Below are 23889 nucleotides of genomic sequence, written 5' to 3'. Positions count from 1 at the left end.
TTGGACGTCATATGTGGACGTGGAAAGTCCATGAGCAAACGTGGACATGTGACGAGGTCACAGTGAGGATGATGATGGAGCAGCAGGAATCAATGCAAACAGAGCTAGCGACTAAAGCTAGCTCTAAACAGCAGCGCTTCGTTGCTTGCAGTCAGATGTGACGCTTCTTCCTTCAGCTTCAAATCCAAATTGTTGCCATATTGGTGCAGTTTTAGGACCTGATGGGAGAGAGAGTGGCGCCAGCAGATTCCAGATACAACATGTGAGGTCTCTGTCCAGAGGAGTGCAGGAACAGCTACGATACTGCACAGATCCCTCAGACTCCCAGGCCTCTGGTAGAGGACTGAGGCTTGAGGAGGATCAAGGACTTAAACCCTGTTGAACCAACACAGATGTTGCACAGTGAAAAATCCATTACCATTGTTGGACAGAATCATTATTGTAGACGTTTCCGTATCATCAAGTCCTGCAGCGCGGCCTCTAATATGTACTGCAGAAAATGTCAAGTCAAGCTGCACTGTGTCAGTTTAATGTGGTGTTGTGTGTGAGCGCTGACACGCTGTTCTCAGAACATGACATTAGACCTTTTTCCGAATCATTAGAGCCCACTGCTGTATGGGCACATATTATCCTGTGAGCTGCTTTTGTTTCAATGAAATGTCAACTTGAAAAATTGATTTACACTTCTCCAGCCCCTCACCTCCACCCTGCAGCGTGCCTTCCTGCTCAGCTGATTAAATGCACACTGAATGTAGCAGTGCACTCAGGAAAGAGACACATGTTGTGCATGATGTGTGTGCATGCATATTTGCAGATAAGCGAGGCAACAATGGACTGCCAGAGTTCATTAAAGCACAAAGTAGATACAGTGAATGCACAACACTGCACCTGCCTCCATCCCAGCTCACTGCAGATAAAGGGAAGCAAAGAAATTGGTGCTAAACACCAAACTTTACCATCTGACAAACCTGCTGAGTCAGGCTTTCTCTAACAGTGAATTTCCCTCTGACTAAAAGATTAAAAATACATGCTGCTCCCTCTCTCTGTGCAGTCACAATTCGCTGACCTCATTTCCCCTTCCAAATATGTTTACCCAGCTGCCGCTGAGCTCCATTCATCCCAACCTTCATCCCCTTTGTTGCTCCTTCCTCTCCTTCGATCCGTCTCTCAGCCCTAATTCCTTTCCTGAATTCCTCTCTCCTTCTCTCTCTTCAGCATCTCCATCATTCTGTCTCTTTCCTCTCACTGTTCCTTCTGTCCTAACTCTTTGTTTTCTTTTGTTCTCTCCATCTTGTATCTGCTGCCTCCGGCTCAGTCCTGACACCAGGCTGACACTGCGAAGGAAAAAGTTAACAGCAGCAGTTTCCTCAAACTCGTTCCAGTGTGTGGATCTGAGATGCTACGGTCCGAGCCAGATGTCCTGTGAAAACAAAAAAACCAGGACATATAAATCATTGTTGTTATCACAAACACAAACAGCTCTCGAGTCATGTTCACAGAAGGCAAAAAATAAATATAATAGTCACCTGAACGTGTGCTGCTAAATCTGACAGGTTGATTTTACCTCAGAAAATCTAGAAAACTGATTGATTTAATAAAGGAAAGTAAATTAACTGTTAATTTTGATTATGTTTACTACATATTTGTTAACTCAGTTTAGTTGTATTTATTTAAATGGGTTAGCTTGTGCAGTTTCAGTGGGTGACATACACTCAGTGGCCACTTTATTAGGTACACCTTGCTGGTACCGTCTTGGATGTTCTTTTTAATTCTTGGTGTCACAGACTCAACAAGGTGCTGAAACATTCCTCAGAGATGTTGGTCCATATTGACATGATGACATCACACAGTTGATCCATGATGAGAATCTCCCGTTCCAGCACATCCCAAAGGTGCTCTATTGGACTGAGATCTGGTGACTGTGGAGGCCATTGGAGTACAGTGAAGTCATTGTCATGTTTGAGATGATGTGAGCTTTGTGACATGGTGCGTTATCCTGCTGGAAGTAGCCATCAGAAGATGGGTACACTGTGGTCATAAAGGGATGGACACGCTCAGCAACAATACTCAGGTAGGCTGTGGTGTTTAAACCATGCTCAGTTGGTACTAAGAAAATCTCCCCCACACCATTACACCAGCAGCAGCAGCAGCAGCCTGAAGCGTTGATACAAGGCAGGATGGATCCATGCTTCCATCAACAAAGCATAACAGAGGATGTTCTTCCTGTGGCAGCAAAAGAAGTTCAACCTGCCAAAGACAATGATCGAACCCATCCTCACCTGCTCCATCACTCCCAGGTACACTGCTGACACCGCCAACAACAAGAGTGGACTGCAGTGTTTCATTTGGTCTAATGGGAAGGTGGCTGGCTGCCATTCTCCGTCCCCCCTGGACCTGCACATCTCCAGGTCACCTGAGGCCAGCAGGAAAGACTGTGGCCGATGTGTCGCCCTGGACGCAAACTCTGTAAAGCACTTCCCTCTCGAAGGAGGCTGCGACTCATCAGGATCAAAACGTCATGCCCCAAGAACAGTTTCTTCACAACTGCAGCTGGCGTCAACAACAAGGCCGGGGACTTTGATCTCCCCCAATCCCTCAATGGTTTTCTGCCATCACTGTGTTTCTATACATCTGTAAAAGGATGCATGTCCTTGCATTGAACACCAGGCCTGTACTCTGTACTGACAACACAGACACAAAAGTAAACAGTATGGAAACGAGGCATAAATGTGTCTCTGTCTCTGTCCCTCAGGTGTTCTCCGAGTCACTGTGAACACGGCGGCAGCTGCAGTCAATCCTGGAGCACCTTCCACTGTAACTGTTCCAGCACCGGCTACAGTGGAGCCACCTGTCACAGCTGTAAGAGCCTGAAGCGTCACTGCTTACTGTTGTTTGAAGGTCACACTCACCACCACCACCACCACCACCACCACCATCACCACCATCACCATCACCATCACCACCACCACCACCACCACCACCATCACCACCATCACCACCATCACCACCATCACCACCATCACCACCATCACCACCATCACCACCATCACCATCACCATCACCACCACCACCATCACCATCACCATCATCACCATCACCACCACCACCATCACCACCATCACCACCACCACCATCATCACCACCACCACCACCATCACCATCATCATCACCATCATCATCACCACCACCACCACCACCACCATCACCACCACCACCATCATCACCATCACCACCACCACCACCATCACCACCACCACCATCACCACCACCACCATCACCACCACCACCATCACCACCACCACCACCATCACCATCATCACCATCATCATCATCATCATCATCATGCGAGCGTGGAGAAGTCTCAGTGGACTCGACTAAGGAGAGGGTGATTTAGAGGAGGAGGAAACAAGACAGTGATAGGAAGGGTTCAGAGAGACAGACGAATAAGAAAGAATGTTGTAGTTTAAGAGACTCTTCATCTGCGCTTTGACGTCAGCCACAAAGCAGATCCTTTAGAGGAAGACACTGTTAGTTCTTTGTTTCCTCAGATAAGTGACTTACTCTGGTCCCCAAACAGTCGAATCGTATCGTAACAAATACTTTCATTCAGAGTTTTATTCCGAATTCAGAACTCTTTTGATCCGTTTTGACCCCAGCAATGAGTGTCCAATAACTATTTTATTTATTTTCCATTACAGCACATAAAAAAAGAAGTAAATATAAGTGACAGAAACCTTTAACATCCATGTGGAGATGCGATGCCCTTGAGTGGGGTCTCAACTGGAAGCTGGAGAATCTAAGCCCTGCTTGAACCGGATGATGGCTCACCAAATGGGCTATCCAGGGTTAAAGGGATAGTGCACCCAAAAATGAAACTTCAGCCATTATCTACTCACCCTCATGCTGAGGAAGGCTCTGGTGAAGTTTTAGAGTCCTCACATCACCTGCAGAGATCAGCGGGGGGAGCGGCCAGCACACATAATGGCTGGCCTAATGGCACAAAATATCTCCATACTGCTCGTCCATAGTGATCCAAGTGTGCTGCAGCCCCGACATAAAAAGTTGTTTGGAAAAACGTCATATGAACTCTGTTTTTAGCCTCATTGTAGCCTGTAGCTCTGACTGCCTCTCTGTGCTCCCTGCTCACGTGTGCGCGCTTGCGTGAGACCAGCGAAAGCATGAGCTTTGCTTATGCGTGTTTACATCACGTGACACGTGCACCGCAGGGGGAGACAACAGTAACCACAGAGCTAAAAGATCATTTGCACTACGGTCTTTTAGCAAAGGACAGCCCAACATGTCTGAAGACTCTGAACGGGCGGAACTCAGGCTACTGGACGAAGCAGCTGCCGCAGCTCATGAGCCTGACCCTCAGCCAGCTGCAGAATACCGGAGTCGAGCACTGGAAACCTGGTGGTGTAGCTGTTTCAAATGCAAAGCAATGCCAACGAGTGAGGAAAGTCTTTGCTGCTCAGGCTGGGAGTTGGCGATGCCTTTCAATTTTGTGTTCTTGGACATTAGTCTGGAGCGCCGTCAGCCATTAGGTGTGCTAGCCACTTCCCCTGCCGATCTCCAAGGGATGTGAGGACTCTAAAACTTCAGAGCCTTCCTCAGCATGAGGGTGAGTAGATAATGGCTGAGTATTTCATTTTTGGGTGCACTATCCCTTTAAGCTCTTTGCACACGGAGTCTGTTTTGGTCTAAAGTTGTTGCATGTCTAAAAACAAATTCGACCTCACGTTGAGTCATGTTGGTGCAGCGGGTCTGAAACTTTAGCCCATCATTAAAATCTTTGGAGCAGGTTTGATCTCCTGTGTTTTTTGCGTCTGTCAGAAGCCTTCAGAGATGATTGGCCAAGAATCAGGCGGGACACAGACGTGGCATGACAGAAGAACAGGGCGCAGCATCATTTCAGCAGGTCAGACAGTAATATTCAGGTGGATGATGATGAAGATGAAGATGTGGACGGTACACAAAATGTGAAGGACAGCTCCGCCCCTTCATGACAGACAGATAGGTAACTCCGGTAGAGTGAGGCAAAGGTGGAAACGTCTCTTTTCATTTTGTCTCGAATTGCAAATTTTCCCATTGAATAGAATAAAACATCAGACTCAGTGTGAGAGGTTTCTGTGTGTTACATTTTTTCCAGATGGCAGATTACAAAAAAAACATCTGAAAAAAACAAAAACAAAAAACCCCAACATGATTCAAAACGATGCTAAGACATTTATTAAGATGTTTTCACTCTTCACTTTCCTGGGTCACTGTTTGGAGGTATAGGGGTCAGCTGCCCAGACGCACGAAAGGGTCGACTGTGTGTAACCACTTTCAAAGTCTGTGTGACGTGAGGAGTTCCCTGCGCTCCCCTACCTGCAGCCAGAGTCCCTGTATTCAGCTACTGTTAAACATTTCCTGTAATAAGTCAAAGGCTGCAGTTAAAGGAGCAGTTACACACTTTAGGAAATATGCTTATAAGCTTCCTTCCTGAGTGAGATGAAAACACTGATGCCACTCTCACATCTGTCCGTTAAATATGAAGCAGCCAGTTAGCTTAGCGTAGCATAAAGCAGCAAGCCTGGCTCCGTCCAAAGGTAACAGTGTGTTCACACTCATGAGTTTGAACACTAGAATATTTTGTGTTGACTTGCTTCATATTCTTCATACAAATAACTCATGATACATGTGTGTGTGAAATCCCTGAAGTGATGAACGAATGTTTGCCGGTGTCCTTGGTGTCATATCTCTGGAGGATCTCAATGCCGATTGGCTACCGCTGCATCAACTGGACGCTGAAGTTCAGATTTTTAAACTCTAAACTCTGAAATGCTCAAAAATAAACTGTATTTTTATGGATGTATTTGGCAGACTGTATGTTAATGAACACTGTAGAACATAAAGTGGAGCTGGTCTTTGAAAATGAAATGTCAAATGTCTTTTGTAATTTCATTTTAATATAATCAGAGATGCTGGATGTTCGGAGTGAAAATAAAAATACATCTCACATAAATGAACATTTAATTTTGAGCCAGTTAATGCATATGTAATGAGAAATACAAATGCTGTTGTGAGATTATATTCTCATTTTAATTTAGTCCGCCAAATGCCTCCATACATTACTGATTTAAATGTATTATTTTGTTCAGCCTGTACTTTGGAGTGTCAGTGTGGATCTGATGGTGATGATGATGGTGATGATGATGATGATGATGCTGTGTCTCTCCTCAGCGATATACGAGCAGTCCTGTGAGGCGTACAAACACAAAGGCAACACGTCGGGGTATTACTACATTGATGTGGACGGCAGTGGACCCATCAGACCACAGCGAATATACTGCAACATGACGGGTAGCTGACACACACATCAAAACACACCCTGGTGTCCAGCCCATCTTTCATCCTGCCCACACACACAAACAGAATATAAAAAAAATGAAAGACATGCTTTGTATTTTTCTCTTTCGTCTGTCTCTGTCCACCAGAGGACGGGACATGGATGGTGGTCCAGCACAATAACACGGATCTGACGAGAGTCCGACCTTCGCCGGGGAAGAATCACCACTCGGCTCACTTTGAATACGTGTCCGAGGAGGAGCAGCTGGCGGTCATCATTAGCCAGTCAGAGCACTGTGAACAGGAACTGGCCTACCACTGCAGGAGGTCACGCCTCCTCAACACACCTGGTAATATTCTGTGACGCCACGTGGAGATTATTTAAAACTTTCAATATGTGAAAGGAAGTTAAAGTAGGACGTTTGAATAAGTAGGCAGCTCAGTCCCCAGGGTAAAGTGTTGGTACTGCACGTCTCTGCAATCCACAGATATGTTAGATTTGTGCATTTCACACGTATCATATCAACGTTTCTAAGATGATGTAGTTCAGATTACATGTTTATGAGCTCATGAGGAGGGGATGGTGGATGCCACGCTGCAGACAGTAGTGCACCGCTGTTCAAGACAAATAAAAGAGGGTACTATTTAATGAGCAATCAGGACATTTCCAGCTGTATTCATAATGACAAAAGCAGGTATTTTTTGACAAGAGTTTGGGACATTTCCAGCTATGTTTGTGGTGTCAGAAGTGGGTACTATTTAATGAGCATTTGGGACATTTCCAGCTATGTTTGTGGTGTCAGAAGTGGGTACTATTTAATGAGCATTTGGGACATTTCCAGCTGTTTGTGGTGACAAAATACATATTTTTTAAACAGGAGGTCAGGATATTTCCAGCTGTGCTGGTAGTGACAAAAAGAGTTTGGGACATTTGCAGCCATATTTGTAACAAAGGGGGTATTTTATGCCAAAACATGATGTATTCTGAAGCCCAACAAAGCTGCTTTTATGCCTAATGTTAACCACATGTTTACACAGCATTGTCACACAAAAAATTTGAAAGGAAAAATTGTTTTAACATCCATGACATATGAAACATACAAGGTAACATTCCTGTTGTCTGCAGAAATATGCAATGACAACACTTATTCTGGTGATTGGATTAAAGTAGGAACTGGGATGGACAAAAGTGTAAATAACGTTGTGCCTGTTCTTCAGGTGTCTGTTCCAAAATCTATGGAGTTATTATAGTAATAATTAATAACTAGTCCATAGCCATTGGTAGCTTTGTCACCTTCTACCTATGCCAGTCCTCAATGCCTATGTGCAGTTTCACATAGATTGACCACGTCAGTGAGTAGAAAAACGTGGGACAGACAGAATGACTGACTGACTGACAGAATGACACACTGACAGTTTCCGTGATTATGTACAGCATACCATACCATGACTTAGTCATACCAAACATTAGAAACAACACCAACATTGGTCCACAGGGGGAGCCACAGCCATCGGTCGCATTTTAGCCATTTTGAAGCATTTTTCTGTTGTTATAGCGCCACCCAGTTGCCAATTAGAGTTAAATTTCTCCAGTCACCTTGAGGCGTCCTGTTCTACATATCTACCAAGTTTAGTAAAAATCCATATGGCGGATAGGCCTAGATAAGAAATGAGCTCTCTAGCGCCCCCATTTTGTTTGATGGGGTCAATAATGGAGGGGTCCCCTCAGATTATGTGTGGTCATATGCCTACAAAGTTGCGTGGTGATGGGTGAAACCCTTGAGATGTTCTACACCTTTATGTGATGAGCCACACCCTCCGCAATATTCATTGCCTTATAGAAGCTCAGTTTTAGTAAGTTTTCCAACTTTTGCCAAGAGGGAACTTTAGATATTGCTCCCTAGATTATGTTCACCCAGTTTCATGCAGATCGCTCAAACTTCCTAGGAAGAGATCCATTTGAAGTGTTTTTCAAAAAATTCAAAATGGTGGAAAATCTATATAAGCGGAAGTTATGGGTTCTTGAGGCAAATGTGTTCCTCATGAGGAGAGGCATCTCTGTGCAAAGTTTCATGTCTCTACCACATACGGGCCATGAGATATGCCCATTCAAAGTTTGACATTTCAGTGGGTTGCTATAGCGCCCCCCTTTGGCCAATTGATGTAATATTGCTTCATTGGCATCCTCCCATGACCCTCTACCACTGTGCCAAATTTCACATGGATTGACCACGTCAGTGAGGAGAAAAACATGGAACAGACACACACACACACAGTTTCTTCATTATATAGTAAGATGATTAATGATATTTTACACCTAGCTCACTAAGCCTATCATCACTGATATTAATGGGGAGGCAACAGGTAAGAGAAGCACCTCCCACTATAATTCAGAGTCATGAGTCAAGTTGCAGTTACGGCTGAAGTTAGAGAAAACCTCCACAGCGTCCGGACAAGTGACAGAAATGAACGTATCTGTGTGTTGCAGACGGCCCTGCGCTCAGCTGGTGGGTGGGAGGTCCAGGTGAAGGACAGGTGCAGACGTTTTGGGGCGGAGCTCCTCCAGGCAGCCAGCAGTGTTCCTGCGGCCTGCAGGAGAACTGTGTGGACAACAGACACTACTGCAACTGTGACGCTGACCTCTCTGAATGGTACTGTAATACCAACAAGATTAAGATTTGATGTTGCTGCTGTAAAAAAAAGTACTTGTTTAATTGCTGGTTTCTGAATCAAAAGGACATGTGACATGATAATAACAATGATAATCCATCTTCTCATGTTCTCTCTTCTTTTTCTTATTTGTCTTCTTTTGCTCTGATGAAAGTTCGTCGTTGTCCCCTCCAGTCTTTGGTTTGCTCTTTAAATTCAGTGTCTTTCTCTTCTTCCTTCCAGGGCCAATGACTCAGGCCTGCTGACCCATAAGGAGAGCCTTCCTGTCAGATCTCTGCTGCTGGGTGATGTCCAGCGGCCAGGTTCAGAAGGTGCCTACAGAGTCGGACCTCTCCGTTGTCATGGAGACAGTAAGTCCAGTCCAGAGCCGCTCAGTGTCACCTTGGACATGTTTTTGAAATGGCGTGTGTGTGTGTGTGTGTGTGTGTGTGTGTGTGTGTGTGTGTGTGTGTGTGTCACACCTCACTGACCAAACATTAGTGACATTTAAAAGGGTAAAGAACAGTAATGAGACTTCAGACATGTTGAAAATCAGAGCTTTTGCTTCTTTGCAGAAAATGTCTGGAACGCTGCGTTTTTTGACAAGGAGACATCGTACCTCCACTTTCCCACATTCCACGGAGAGCTGAGCGCAGACATCTCCTTCCTGTTTAAGACCACCTCATCCTCTGGCGTTTTCCTGGAAAACCTGGGCATCAAAGACTTCATTCGGATCGAACTCAGCTGTGAGTAAAAGCTTTTCGGTTAGATGTCTAATCCGGACTCCGCTCAGATGTGAGTGCGGCCTGAGCAGGGAGGATGATCCTGGGAGTTAAAGTTTCATCTGGGTTGAACTCAGCTGGAGGTGACGGTTCTGCCTCAGGCTCCACCTCACAACTTCAACTCTAAAAAAAATCTGTACTTTTCCAGCAACACGCCCGTTTGTTTTTCCTCCTGTGGGAAATCAGTGCGGTGGCATTGTTCTGGTCGGCTGCGATGCATCTCCTTCATAAGCACCAGAGTTTATAGTTCTCTGTATCATTGGTGTTGAAATGTCTTTATGGTAGTTCACACAGTGTGAGCTGCTGTCGCTGTCTTTTATGACAACAGCTCCTGATAAACTGTTTCATTTTATGTGTTTCCAAAGAAAACTAATCTGCTATTGTAGACGGGGAACTCTATCATCACTGCAGCGCTCCACACAACTTTCTCCACCCGAGCAAAATTTTAGGAGCAACACTTAAATCCACACAGTGCACTCATTTCTCCCATCTTGACTGTATTACTGAAATGCTTTGGGGATAAATAGATGATTAACAGGAATAACAATTTTATTTTTCTTTTATAAAGAAAAAAACCTCTGAGCTACTTTGCTCTGAAGTTTGCTGGTGTTCACTCAATATTAATCGCACCTCAAGTCTTTGGAGAAGGAGCTATTTCACCCCATCCTGACTGATGTGTCAAAACAATTATCCCCATGGGGACATTAAAGAACCTAACCTAACCTCACTGTGACCTCGTCACATGTCCACGTTTGGTCATGGACTTTCCACGTCCACATATGACGTCCAAGGTACCCTGGGTGTGTTGGTTGTTGACGTTCTGGGACGCCGTGTCAACTTCAGCCTGTTACATGCATTGTCTGTTTTCAAACTACACTTCTGTTTTCACAGGAAATGTACAGTTTGAATACAGTCTCTTTCAAAATAAAAGCACTACATCGGATTTAGGAAAAACAAACAGGATTTAGTTACAATCTTACAGGAAGTGAACACCGGCCTCCTGGGTGAAAGTCCGCAGTGGTTGGACCCATCCACAACCCCACATGCCCGCCCTACTTGGACTTTTGCCCTCTTAACTTATGTCCCACCGCTTTTCCCCCTGATGCCACCGGGCACCGTTAAACAGTAACGGCAACCACCCGTGTGTCATGCCGACACGAAAGACTAATTGGTTTTTTTCATCTCTGACGCTGGAATTCACTGAGCAAGCACTGGTATTTCACGACTTCAGTGCAGGCTGGTTGGCTGGGTAGCACCAAAGGCTCAAGAGTCCCAAATGGAACCGGTTAAAGAACCAGAGCTAATTTGGAGGAAACGGGATGTATGAGAATTAAAGTCAGCTTCCTGCGGGACAGCGACTGCAGTTTGTTAACTTCCAGTTGGCAAACACACTGAATGTAGAGCTGGTCTTTATATAAGAGAGATCTGCATCACTCATAATTTTTGTGCTGTATGTCACATCTACTGCAGTTTAGACGGCACTGGTTGCTTAGACAACTCTGATGAGCTGAGGTGATACATGACTTCAGTCTGAATGTACTTTTCTTTAATCAAAGTTCCAGTAGAGCTGACGTGTCAGTGTGTGTGTCCCTCCACAGATGGTGTAACTGTTACAGGGAACAGGACTTCAGAGAGAGACGGCTCTTTTGGTAAAAGCATTACGAGACAAACAAAAGCGACACGAGGGTCTGAAGAGATGAAAGGCCCTTTATAGTCCTGCAATCAATAAATAAACCATAGAGATTGAGTGGGTTTGAAACAAGGCGATGTGCTTTGGTGGAAACAATTTCTGACATGCAAATAGGGCAACACAGTTGTTCATGTGATCTGCCTACAGGTGGAACAGGTGAAGAACCTGCTCCGACAGAGGCTTTGTCAATGACGACAGTAAATTTCAATTTTCTTCCTTCCCTGACTCAGCCTCCACCGAGGTCCTCTTCTCCTTTGACGTGGGAAATGGTCCGCTCGAGGTTCGTGTGAAGGCTGGCTTCCCGCTGAACGACAACAGGTGGCATCGCATTCGAGCCGAGCGGAACGTTAAAGAGGCTTCGCTTCGCCTCGACGAGCTCCCCGCTGCCACGCAGGAGGCTCCTGCTGATGGGCACATCCACCTGCAGCTGAACAGCCAGTTATTTATAGGTGTGTGTCTGTCTGTCTCTATTTCCATACATATGATTTTTGTTTGGAACCTCTGGACACATTTCCATGAACCTTTCCTCCTTTTCAGCCTGAGAAACACACGATATCTCATTATCACAGAGTGTTGGTGTTGAATTGTTACATTATTCTCCGTCCCTGCTGTCCTCTTATTTTCTGTCTTTCACTCTGTATCGTCTCTTTCACCCACACAGCACACAAAAAAACAACTGTGTACTTGTGCGGTACATTTTGACTGACCGCAGGGAGGCTGGCGGCCTCCTGAAGAAAGCAGATAGTGACAGAGACAAAAGCCTTCAGCAAAACTCCACACTAAAGCTCTGCTTCCTGTTCATACTGTACACAGAACATACTGTGGTGATGTTTCTGGTTATTGAAACTGACAGATTCGAGAGGTCAGAGATCAATGGATCAGTCTTTACAACCCAGTCACCAGAAGAAAATGTTGGTATTGTTTCTGCAAAAATACGTTACAGTTGCATGTGTCATACATCTCTGAAGTGACGTAGAATATCCAACAAAGTTAGCTGTGATTTCGCAAGTCATTGCTGCCTTTCCAGCGGCTTTTTAACACCCCCAAATTTGATTGTTTCATGGCAAACCATCATGGTATTTTGTAGCAACCAGTCACTGTTTTTTTCACTGACATTTTAGGCCCAAAAATGGGTATTTTGTAGCAACCACTCACTGTTTTTCCTGCAGCTTTTTAAGCACTAAATGTGAGTGTTTTGTAGCAGCCCTTCACTGTTTTTCTACTGACATTTTAGGCCCAAAAATGGGTATATTGTAGCAACCACTCACTGTTTTTCCACTGACATTTTAGGCCCAAAAATGGGTATTTTGTAGCAACCACTCACTGTTTTTCCACTGATATTGTAGGCCCAAAAATTGGTATTTTGTAGCAACCAGTCACTGTTTTTTTACACTGACATTTTAGGCCCAAAAATGGGTATTTTGTAGCAACCAGTCACTGTTTTTTTCACTGACATTTTAGGCCCAAAAATGGGTATTTTGTAGCAACCAGTCACTGTTTTTCCACTGATATTGTAGGCCCAAAAATTGGTATTTTGTAGCAACCAGTCACTGTTTTTTTCACTGACATTTTAGGCCCAAAAATGGGTATTTTGTAGCAACCACTCACTGTTTTTCCACTGACATTTTAGGCCCAAAAATGGGTATTTTGTAGCAACCAGTCACTGTGTTTCCTGCAGCTTTTTAAGCACTAAATGTGGGTGTTTTGTAGTAACCCATCACTGTTTTCCTAGCAGCTTTTTAGGCACCAAATAGTGTTTTATAGGGACAGGTCACTGTTTTTCCAGTGGTATTTTGTGGGCCCAGAAGTGGATGTTTGTACTGACTGGCCTTTTTTGGCTCCACACTGTTTAATAGCAACCAGTCCTGTTTGTCTCGCAGCTTTTTGAGCACTAAATGCGGGTCTTGTATAGTAACCCATCACTTTTTTCCAGGAACTTTTTCAGCCCAAAAGTGGGTGTTTGGTAGTGACTCGTCACTGTTTATTAGCCACTTTTTAGGCACCAAACATGAGTGTTTTATAGCAACCCAATACATAACGTGGGTGTTATGTATTGCCCCATCGCTGTTTTTCCAATAACTTTTTGGGCACGAAATGTGGGTGTTTTGTAGCTACAGTACAAGTTGCTATGTTTCCTGCCAGGATTGTGCCCCTCAAACTGGGTATCTTAAGCCAAAACTTAATCTTTTCCTAACCATAGCTGACCAGACATTATCCACAGTGTTGGTACATAAAGTTTCAACATACAGTATCAGCTCCACAATAAATTGCAAATGTAACACATCTGTCATTTGTAGAAACATACAATGCCAATATTTTTCTGGTGACTTTTGGAAGTAATACCTTTATCTACACTTAATAGACTGAAATCCTTCCAGATTGATAGACATGTCCTCAGGAGGATGCAGTGAAAAGCTGTTTGTAGTGGTCAGTTTCCTTGCAGTCACCTTGGTACAGTGTTTGAACCCGGTCCATTAGTTAAGGTAGTCCTTTCCTGACAGCTCCTGATGAAACTGCAGGCCCTGATATGAACCTCATCATCTCTGCAGTCCTGGAAAGCTGTTTATCTCATCATAACAGTCTTGAGGTTGCCAGTTTGGCACTCTGGGACAATTAAAAAAGTAGCCGAGCCTGAACTCTGAGGACAGTTGGAGTTTACAATGTGAGGCATCGGAAAACAATAACTTTTGGAGTTTAAATTCTGCGCTAGAAAAGAGAAAAATACTTTCCTGTCACAGTCAGCCAGCCAGGCAGGACAGGAAGACTGTCAGACAGATTGACAGCTCGCCAGCTCTCCAGATATGAACACTCAGCATGGCGCTCAGCTGGCAGACAGACAGGGAAAAGTCAGGTCTTTGAATTTTTCACCTGCCAGTTTGTGTTTCACCGTGTTTCATCAGCTCATCACTTTTAACATTCAGTATGAAGCTGGTGACAGATCTTTGTTTCTGGAGGTGCAGAGTATGTTTTTAATAAAATCACATATCAGTCAGTGTCACTCTCCAGTCTGATCACAGAGATGATACAGTGTGCTCTCCATTCACTTCTATATGGTATGAGGAGACTCTTGCATAATCCAACACAGAGCAGCCAGGATGCACACTGAAGTCAGTCCTCTGTGTGTCTTCAGGAGGCACTGCGTCCAGGCAGAAGGGTTTCCGGGGTTGTATTCGCTCTCTGCAGCTGAATGGCGTCACGCTGGACCTGGAGGAGAGAGCCAAGATCACCCCCGGGGTTCAGGCGGGGTGTCCAGGCCACTGCAGCAGCTACGGCTCACTCTGCCAGAACCAGGGTCGCTGCATGGAAAGGCCCAACAGCTTCTCCTGTGACTGTGGTTCATCTGCTTACACTGGAGCCTTCTGCGACAGAGGTACGCAGGCTTTGTCACCAATCTCTGGTGGGAAATGTTGGGTATGGTGTGCTGTACTCAACGCAAGGTATCTGTGTTTGAACTCTTACAGGATGACTTTGGTATTTTCCAACCGAGAACCCGTTCTACCAAGTTTTCATGTCTGACGAATCAGAACAATGATTTTAAATACAGTTTGCATACAGTCTCTTTCAAACACCTTGGATTGACGTTTTTATTTCCTTCAACAACAAACACACGTGGTTACGTTTAGTCATCACACACGGAGTCCTGCACGGGTCCAGTTTTCAAGATCCGCCCCGACCCGGCGACGTACAAACCCGCGCATCAGGCCAATTAGTACTGCAACCCGGTCCGACCCGTTGAAACACGACCCGCGTACCCAACCCAGTGCAGGACTCTGAAAAAAAACAGCTGATTTGCGGGTGGTTTTTAAAAAAAACATTTTTTCCCGGGTTCAGATCTGGGTGGAAAAAATAACATGCGGGTCGGATCGCGGGTTTTAAATAAACACATCAGTCATTAGTTCGGTAAACTACAGATAACTATCTTGGTCATTATTTACTCTCTGAGGATCGCCTCCGCTATTTCGCAATGGTCATTGGTTCAGCTGTTTACAGGACTCTGATCACACACACATAGTTGGGTTTGGGTAAAAAGAACAGGGTTTGGCTTTACAATCTTACAGGAAGAACACCAGCATCACAGGTGAATGTCTGTGGTTGTTGGACCTACCTACCGCCCCTGCCGTCCACCCTACTCAGACTTTCGCCCCCTTAACATTGTTGATGTCCCACAGTGTTTCCCGACGCTGCCAGGTGCCGTTAAACAATAGGCAGCGACCAGCCACGTATCATGCCGGCATGAAAGGACGTCTTTTTCATCAGTGTCTGATGCAGAAAGTCACTGACCAAGCGCTAGTTTTCGATGACATCGGAGCGCGACGGACTGGTGTTGCCCTGCTGTAAAAAGCGTAGCACCCTGCTCTGTGGTTACGTTAATGAAAAGGTTTGGTTCATATTTAAGTAACCATGAAACATAGAAACAGGAAAACGGTCTCCGACATAACAGCAGCACGCTGGGAGCTGTGAATCCTCAGGTGCTGTGAAACAGTTTTAGAGCTTTGTTAACTGTCCCTCATGCTCAAGTTAATTAGTTGTAAATTGACGCATTCAGTTCACCATTCACCAAAAACATGAACACATGGGCGCAGGTTTCATTTCAGTCACCCTCCTCCTGCAGCTCTTACCTGTGTGTCCTGAGCCCCTTGGCTCTAGATAGCAGGAGGCTAAACTATGAGCAACATTTTCTCTCCATCTTTTAAACACTCCGCTGATACATGTTTTTTTTAAATTTTGTTTATTGTCAGATTGTCTTTGACTTTGTCTTTTTACATGCAGCTGTTAAATCATTTTGACCCTGACATATCACGAAGGCATTTTTAAAGTCTGTTTGGCTGAAAATTCGTCTTGTTTGGACCTCTTTTTGCATTTTTAGTCCGTCTGAAAGTTTCAAAATCATTCTCATTTATATTGTAGCTAATAAAATATTAGTCTCTGCAAAATGTTTTCCTACACTGATGCAAAAACTAAGAATAATAAACTGCAATAAAGTTTTCTGAAATCCTCAGTATTTAAGAATCTGTCCGACATCTGTTTGAGGCAGAAACCAACAGAGTCAATGACAGACCTTTGTAAATGACACTAAAATGGAGAGCAACAGCTGTGTGCAGATGTTTCAATCATCGATTCACATTAAATGTTTTTGTTTATTGTCAAAAAAATGTTCTGATGGAGACGTTATTGCCCTCAAGTTGTTGTAAGACTGCACACCCAGGAACACTGGGTCATCACGTCAGTGCAGTAACACGGCCTCATTTTTATTCAGTGATTAACAAGCCCAGCTGTGTTGTTGTTGGAGCTCCACAGGTATACCTGCGCCCAAAATCACAACTCCATGATTCACGACTGTGATAATAAGCAGCTGCGGCCACCTACTTACTGTCCCTCACACAAGATTAAAAACGAAAGGTGATAGAGCCTTTAAGGCTGTTGCACCAAAATGGTGGAATGCACTACCTCATGAGCTGAGAGCGGCCTCTTCCGTGGACATTTTTAAAAAGCAGTTAAAAACACATCTGTTTAGGCTTGCGTTCCATTAATTGTCCATTGTATCATCTCTGTATTTCGCTGCACTTTACTTTTTATTTGTTTGTGTATTTTGCATTGTTTCTGTTTTTGTATTTTTTGTATTTTATCTTGTGAAGCACTTTGTGAGTCCTCTCTGTGAGAAGTGCTATATAAATAAATTTACTTACTTTCTTACTAAGCAGTCAAATTTTGCATTGTTCTGTTCACCTGTCAGCTGCGTCTTCTGCAGCACCAGCTCACTAATTACGTGCTGTCAGTGCTGCTGAGGTGTCGTACATATGAATCGCTGATTATGTCCCCCTGCAAGATTACTTAGATACAGAGCAAAGGCATACAGTAAACACAAATCATACGGTCTCTGCAGAGCGAAATAAAGCTGTAAACCAAAGTTTCACTTCAGTCCAACTCAACTTTATATGGCCACATTCAAAAATGCACACACAGCTGTTAACCTTGCAGACAACTGGTATAGTTCCACTTTGTAACAGAACTCTCTGACATCATCTCCATCCCTGCAGAAGTTTCAGCCAGCTTCAAGTCGGGAACATCCGTCAGCTACACCTTCAAGGAGGCGGCGCTGAGTGAACAGGTGAACAGGAGCAGCAGCGCCCTGCCCTCCTCCATCTACTCTGACATGACCCTGAGAGCAGAGAACGTCTCCCTGAGCTTCAGGACCAGCCAGAGTCCGGCTCTGCTCCTCTACGTCGGCTCGTACCACAGAGAGTATCTGACTCTGCTGCTCAACAAGCACGGTGAGTGCTCACATCCTCTGTGTACCTGTTTCTCTTTGTTGTATCTCATCATTTGACTTTGACTGTCGTGTCATCATGAGGTCAAAGGGATAGTTGTGATTTTTTTGAAGTGGGTTCAGTGCACTACCTACAGTGGTCAACATGCACCCAGTTTGGAGAAGCAGGCAAGAGTACAAACATAGAAGCTAAAAAGTCACCCTGTCTCACTCTGAAGTCGTCAATAACTGGCCTTTGGTCAATGACTTCCGGCATCAAACACCGACAAAGACCGTCCTTTCATGTACGCATGCAGCCGGTCCCTGTCATTGATTAACGGCGTCTGAAGAGGTCAGGGGGAAATGCCTCAGGACAGCAATGTAAGTTAAGGGGGCAAAGTCTGCATAGGGTGGGTGGGACGGGTTTTGAATGGGTCCAACAACCACAACTTTCACCCGGTGGTCACTTCCCATGTGATTGTAAAGCCAAACCCTGTTCTTTTTTACTGAACTCAACCACATGCATTTGTTGCTGTGGGACAAAAACATCCATCTGTAGTGTTGAAACGACGTAGTGCTTTTATTTTGAAAGAGACTGTATCAAACTGTACATTTCCTGTGAAAACAGAAGTGTATTTTGAAAACAGACAATGCATGTAACAGGCTGAAGTTGACACGGCGTCCCAGAACGTCAACAACCAACACACCCAGGGTACCTTTGTACCTTAGTGTTCTTGCCATGTATTCAAATACCGTGTGCGTCACTCTGCGCCTCCCATGTGATCTCCTTCATGTTGCGGGCCTCGGCGCACAGCCTGTCAGACACTGGTGGCTCCATTAGTCCATTTATAAACATAATATTGTGTTGATCACATGGTCATGTTGTTTATTATTAATGCAATACCTGATGGATTGAATGCAGTGATGCCATCAGCACAGGTTGCCAATTCAGACTACTTTTTAATTTGCCAGAATGTGTTAGAATGACAAAATCAAACCGCTTTAAGCTCGTACACCAAACCGGCAAATCTGCAACTGGACCAAACTCCACTGCTGTTGAAAGGAGCAGCAGCAAAATGCATTTTAGTCATCTGGTCTCTTTAAAGCCACCAGACGCCACTGACAAAAATAGTTTTACACTGCAGAACACTGGAGTTGTTGGTCCTCTGCTGTCTCAGTCCTTTAGTTTGATTGTTATTGTGTGACTTTCGTGCTTTAAAAAGGTCAGTTCGGTTTCACTGAAGTCACACAATAACAAACTCATCCTCACTGTGACCTCGTCACATGTCCACGTTTGGTCATGGACTTTCCACGTCCACATATGACGTCCAAGGTACCCTGGGTGTGTTGGTTGTTGACGTTCTGGGACGCCGTGTCAACTTCAGCCTGTTACATGCATTGTCTGTTTTCAAAATACACTTCTGTTTTCACAGGAAATGTACAGTTTGAATACAGTCTCTTTCAAAATAAAAGCACTACATCAGTACGACAATGTGAACTGATGATTTTTGCCTCAACAACAGAACAGGGTTTTGCTTTACAGAAAGTGAACACAGGCCACCCGGGTGAAGTCGGTGGTTGTAGGATCGATCCACCACCCCTCCCACCTGCCCTATTCGGACTTTCGTCACTTTCACTGTAATTGTTGTCCCGCCACGTTTCCCCCCGATGCCACCGGGCGCCATTCAACAATACCGGCAACCGGCCGCCTGTCATAGAAGGACTGCTTTTTTCATCTGTGTCTGACGCTGAACTCACTGACCAGGCATCGGCTGCTCCCGTTCTCTGCAGGGTAAAATGATTTTTTGTTGATGGATGGCTATGAGGAGAGCATGATAACAACTTCACCTCCCTGTTACAGAGGGCTGTCTGACAGCAAGGTAAAGTGGTGAAAATGTTCTTAATATAGCCTATTATTAAAATGATATTGATTTCTTAGGTGGCTAAAATACATTTTGCTGCTGCTTCCATCCACAGCAGTACACGACTTAGCATCTGTGTCGGTACGCCTGCCTGCTTCTCCAAACTGACCGCCATCTACTGTATACACTGTATATAATAAACCGATTATATCTCATACAAGCCCACTTCAAACCAGAAGCTTTCCCTTAAACCTCAGTCCCCTCACTGCATGAAGGAGACTTTTGTTTCCTCCCTGTTATTTATGAACTTCTCTGCTTCACTGGATTCACTGGCTGTCCTGATTGTCCCAGTATTCACGGCGCATGCTGCTGTCACTTATCCAAAATATAATGTGGTGTTGGCTCTGTGGATCCTTTAAATTAACATGAAAGAGTTTTGATGGATGAAAGCTTAGATTTCCTCTGAGTTAGTGTTGCTGTGTTGTGATGTAGACGGAGATGATGTAAAGCCTCTTAACTGTGGGATAACATGCTGTATGCTCAGAGTCAACTCACTGTGGCTGTTTGAATCAGCCGTAACTCCCTCGTCTTCTCCTAAAGCCAATGCCCCGTCGCCTCACTCCTCTTCGTCTGCTCCCACTCTGGTCTCTTTCTTCTCTCGCTGTTAGTCCTTTCATTCGTTTCTCCTTTGCCGCCATTCCCTTCAGTGTTTAATCAACTTGTTGTGAGCTAAGCCAGACGAGTGGCAAGTGGGGTCATTTGAATCGGAGGGGACAAAGACGGCTGATAAAGGTAGATTAGCTGTAAACAGACTGTGAAAAGGCTGCTTTAATGAGCCAGACTGGAGGAAGCTGATGGGCAGCGGTTCATTAGAGACGATGTGACGATCAGACAGTCGGCAGAAAGCTGCGTTCACACCGAAGAAAAACTGAGATTTCTCTTGGTGATAAATTATTTTAAAGACTATCATCTTCCATGAGAAGTTCTTGATGTTTGAGGTTTCAGATAGTTTTGAACTACTTGTCCCTTTTATTCTTTAGTTTAAGTGACATTGTTGTTGTGCTGCAGCTCGTCTGACATTACAAGATTACAGAGCTGAAAGAAAATCATTCTGCGTTATTGAAAAGACAAACAAAGCACTGAAATGAATGGATATAATAAAACTTATTTTATTGTTTCTGGTATTAAAATGGAGGGATGGAGATTGTTCTTTAGCAGCTGGCTCAAATTCCACGCATTCACTCATTTCTATGCATTAAACCAGATTTTTCAATTTCCTGCTGGGCTTGAAAATGTGTGTACCTTTCGAATCGCTCCTGACCGGGCATACCAACAAACTCCAACAGGTAGATGGGTGTGATTAAATTGTTGTATCTCCTGTGTTATGACTTAACAGGCCAATAATCTTCCTTAAGAAAAACTCATGTGTAAAAAAAGGTGAAAAAAGTTTTCTTAGGTGAATAAAAATAGTTTTGTCTTCATAACTTTTTTCTTGTCATCTGTGAACGCAGGTCGGAAAAAGACGAGTTTTGACAGGTGCTTTTTTTTAAGCACTCTTCCTGTTCGCCTTAGATTAAAATATATTTCTAATAGTAATGTCCCATAACTTGCTAACATGCAATATATAGTATGTACCTTGGGTCTCATTCATGAAAGTGAGCAATGTGTAAATGTAAATTTAAGTCAGGAACACTTTAATCAAAGAAAACATGACTCTGTGGTCTCTCTGCCTTTCCTCTGGCCTTCGTGGAAAACCTAAGGCAGACAGAGCAAACATCCCTGCCCTTCCATGCGCCTACAAGGAAAGCCCAAGGTGGAGAGCACACACCTCTCTGCCCTTCCACATGCATACAAGGAAAGCCTAAGGCAGGGAGAGCAGCAGCAAAGACCCCCCCGGCAACAGAACAGAGCAACATCAATGACAAACAGAAATGACATTGATAAGTCAGACACAGCATGAAAAGGAGGAGCTGGGGTGGAGGCAGGTTGCAAAGCAGCTTGCAGAGGAAGCAGCAACAGTAGGCAGGACAGAGCAGTTTAAATAGGGCGCCCTGAAAGAGAAAGGAATCATGTGATCTATCAGCTGACTCCCTTCCATCAATCAGCTGATCCATCAGTTGACTGGGCTGTTTGAGATCAGCTGATGTAGCTGGGATGTGAGCTGAGCTTGACATCGTGTCCTGCCTGAACTAACGCTGTGCTCAGTATTGTAAACTATTGTTTCTTTATACACACACATTTCCTTTCATCAAGTTCATCATTTCTTTGGGAGTAAATAATGCCATCTTGTTTCTGCAGAGCTGCACCACTGAGCACATGTAGATTAATATGAGAGACTCTGGTCATGGCATTATATGGACAGTATGCTTAAACCGTTATGAAGTGCAACAGTTAAACAAACTTCTAACCTATAAATTGAGGTGGTCCTGTGTCTAATGTTTGTTTTGTGTTCTGCAGATCTGGAGAGGTCTGGAGAACTGTAGATCACATAACCAATTTGTGTGTTTCTGACTTTGCATCATTTCTGTATTTGCCACATGTTTGCTGTTCATGCATTTGTTTTATCTTTCTGCAGCACATCTCTTCATTTGCAGCTTCTTTCCAGTCTCATACTGGTTTTGGATTTTTGCACATTTTGAATTGATATCGTTTCTGAAGCTGCAGCATGTGTCTTCCTCATGGAAATATTTTGAGCTGTTGTAATGTGTTTGCCCATGACGGGCACGATACGTATAACCCTTTAAATCATGTTCCCTCTGTAACTCGAGAGCACTTGACAGACCTAGAGAACTGGCTAGTCGTTATCAGTAAACTTTCCTACATCATCATCATCAGATGTTATTCCTGTTCCTCAATAGGAAAACAAAGACGTGGAAACCTGACGTCTGTAACAACCTTTGAAAGGCGAAAACTTCAGCTGTCAACTTTTCACCACACACGAGCTTTGTGACGATCTGTGTCAGCCGTGCGCTCTGGGTCTGTCAGCTGTGTAATCACCTCCTGTAGCTTGTTAATCGTGACCATTACAGCGTGAACACACTGAGACTGTCTCTCACTTCTGTCTCTGTGTGGCACATAAAGGCCAACGTCAGGTGTTAGAACTAATTAACAGGACTGAACTATAAACTGCACATTATGCCTTCTGCTCTCTCCTGAAAACTCAAACTCAGGGTCACATGCTTCCAGTTATTTTCCAAGATATGCTCAGAGACAACATGCTCTATTGTGCACCAGTAACATGAGCTCTCCAGTCTTTTCTTGATCATTCGCACAACCTGCAGACATTACATGTTATTCATGTGAATTTGATAAAACTGTCCATCTTAAAAGGCATGAAAACAGTAAATTAACTTGATTCTGTGTATCATTGTCAGTACTTGGCTTTAAATTTATAAATGTTGAATTCCTTTCTGTTTATTATTGAGCTGCTGTTGCCCCGGAACATCCAGACCTCCATCAATACAGAGTGAAATGAATTTCTGTGAAAGCAGACGAGGACAAATTTAGCATAAAAAACATTTTTATAAAAGTTTTAGTGGCTTGTTTTTTGTAACTGGATGGATTGTTAGTTGTTTGTTTTTTGTGTTAACATATTCAGTATTGTACGTGATTTAAAAATAAAGAATTAAAATTTCATTCATTTGATTTGATACGACACAAGTGATACATAGAATTTAAAACAAAAAAATCTGTCTGCATTTGTCAGGGATGGAACGAAAAACTCCAGGACTTATTTCCATTGATGTCCCATCATTTGTTAATAATACTGCTATATGAGACAAATACTATATAAAGCCGAAGGAGAACTTCATTTAATGTATGTGTTCTTTATCATTTATGATAGAAAGATTGGGCCTCATGCAAGAAACAACAAACAAACACATTTTCTCTTTTCTTGTTTGTATCCATGATTTAAAGATTCAGTGATTTCTGGGATTCAGTGATGTTGTCTAATTTTTATTCATCTCTTAGGTGAAAGGAAATTAGGGAGTGGTTGAGAGCATTGTGACCAAGATAAGAAAAACATCTCATTTTTACAGTCCATTAATTGTTCTTCTAATGCAGGTAGTGTAGGTACGTATATCCATCCGTCACATTCTTTTGACGGATGGATCTTGTGAGTCTCAAGAATGCCTCGAGGCAATTTCTTCAGATTTGGCACAAACGTTCACTTGAACTGAAGAATAAACTGATTATAATTTTGTGGTCGAGGGCACTGTGACCTCAGAAAATACATTTTTGGCCATGACTCAATAATTCATATACTAATTATAAAGCCCAGATCAGACCAGAGTTTCAGGACGAGATGAGTTTGAAACAGGCAACTAC

The 23889-nt window shown here is 43.8% G+C and overlaps 1 protein-coding gene across 1 annotated transcript in view; it reads left to right on the top strand.

Moving 5' to 3' along the window:
• LOC125903018 (contactin-associated protein-like 4) overlaps positions 1-23889 on the top strand; it is a 105055-nt gene that overhangs the window by 68093 nt on the left and 13073 nt on the right. The window contains exons 11-19 of the mRNA XM_049599605.1: positions 2753-2859; positions 6226-6345; positions 6480-6680; positions 8819-8981; positions 9223-9350; positions 9555-9725; positions 11682-11900; positions 14582-14821; positions 17490-17723. Coding sequence (XP_049455562.1) covers positions 2753-2859; positions 6226-6345; positions 6480-6680; positions 8819-8981; positions 9223-9350; positions 9555-9725; positions 11682-11900; positions 14582-14821; positions 17490-17723 — 1583 coding nt within the window. The remainder of the gene's footprint in view (positions 1-2752; positions 2860-6225; positions 6346-6479; positions 6681-8818; positions 8982-9222; positions 9351-9554; positions 9726-11681; positions 11901-14581; positions 14822-17489; positions 17724-23889) is intronic.

Source organism: Epinephelus fuscoguttatus, linkage group LG16 (genome assembly GCF_011397635.1).
Source record: "Epinephelus fuscoguttatus linkage group LG16, E.fuscoguttatus.final_Chr_v1".
Lineage (NCBI taxonomy): Eukaryota > Metazoa > Chordata > Actinopteri > Perciformes > Serranidae > Epinephelus > Epinephelus fuscoguttatus.
The sequence above is the reverse complement of the archived record's forward strand: the minus strand, read 5'-3'. Positions and strand labels throughout refer to the sequence as shown.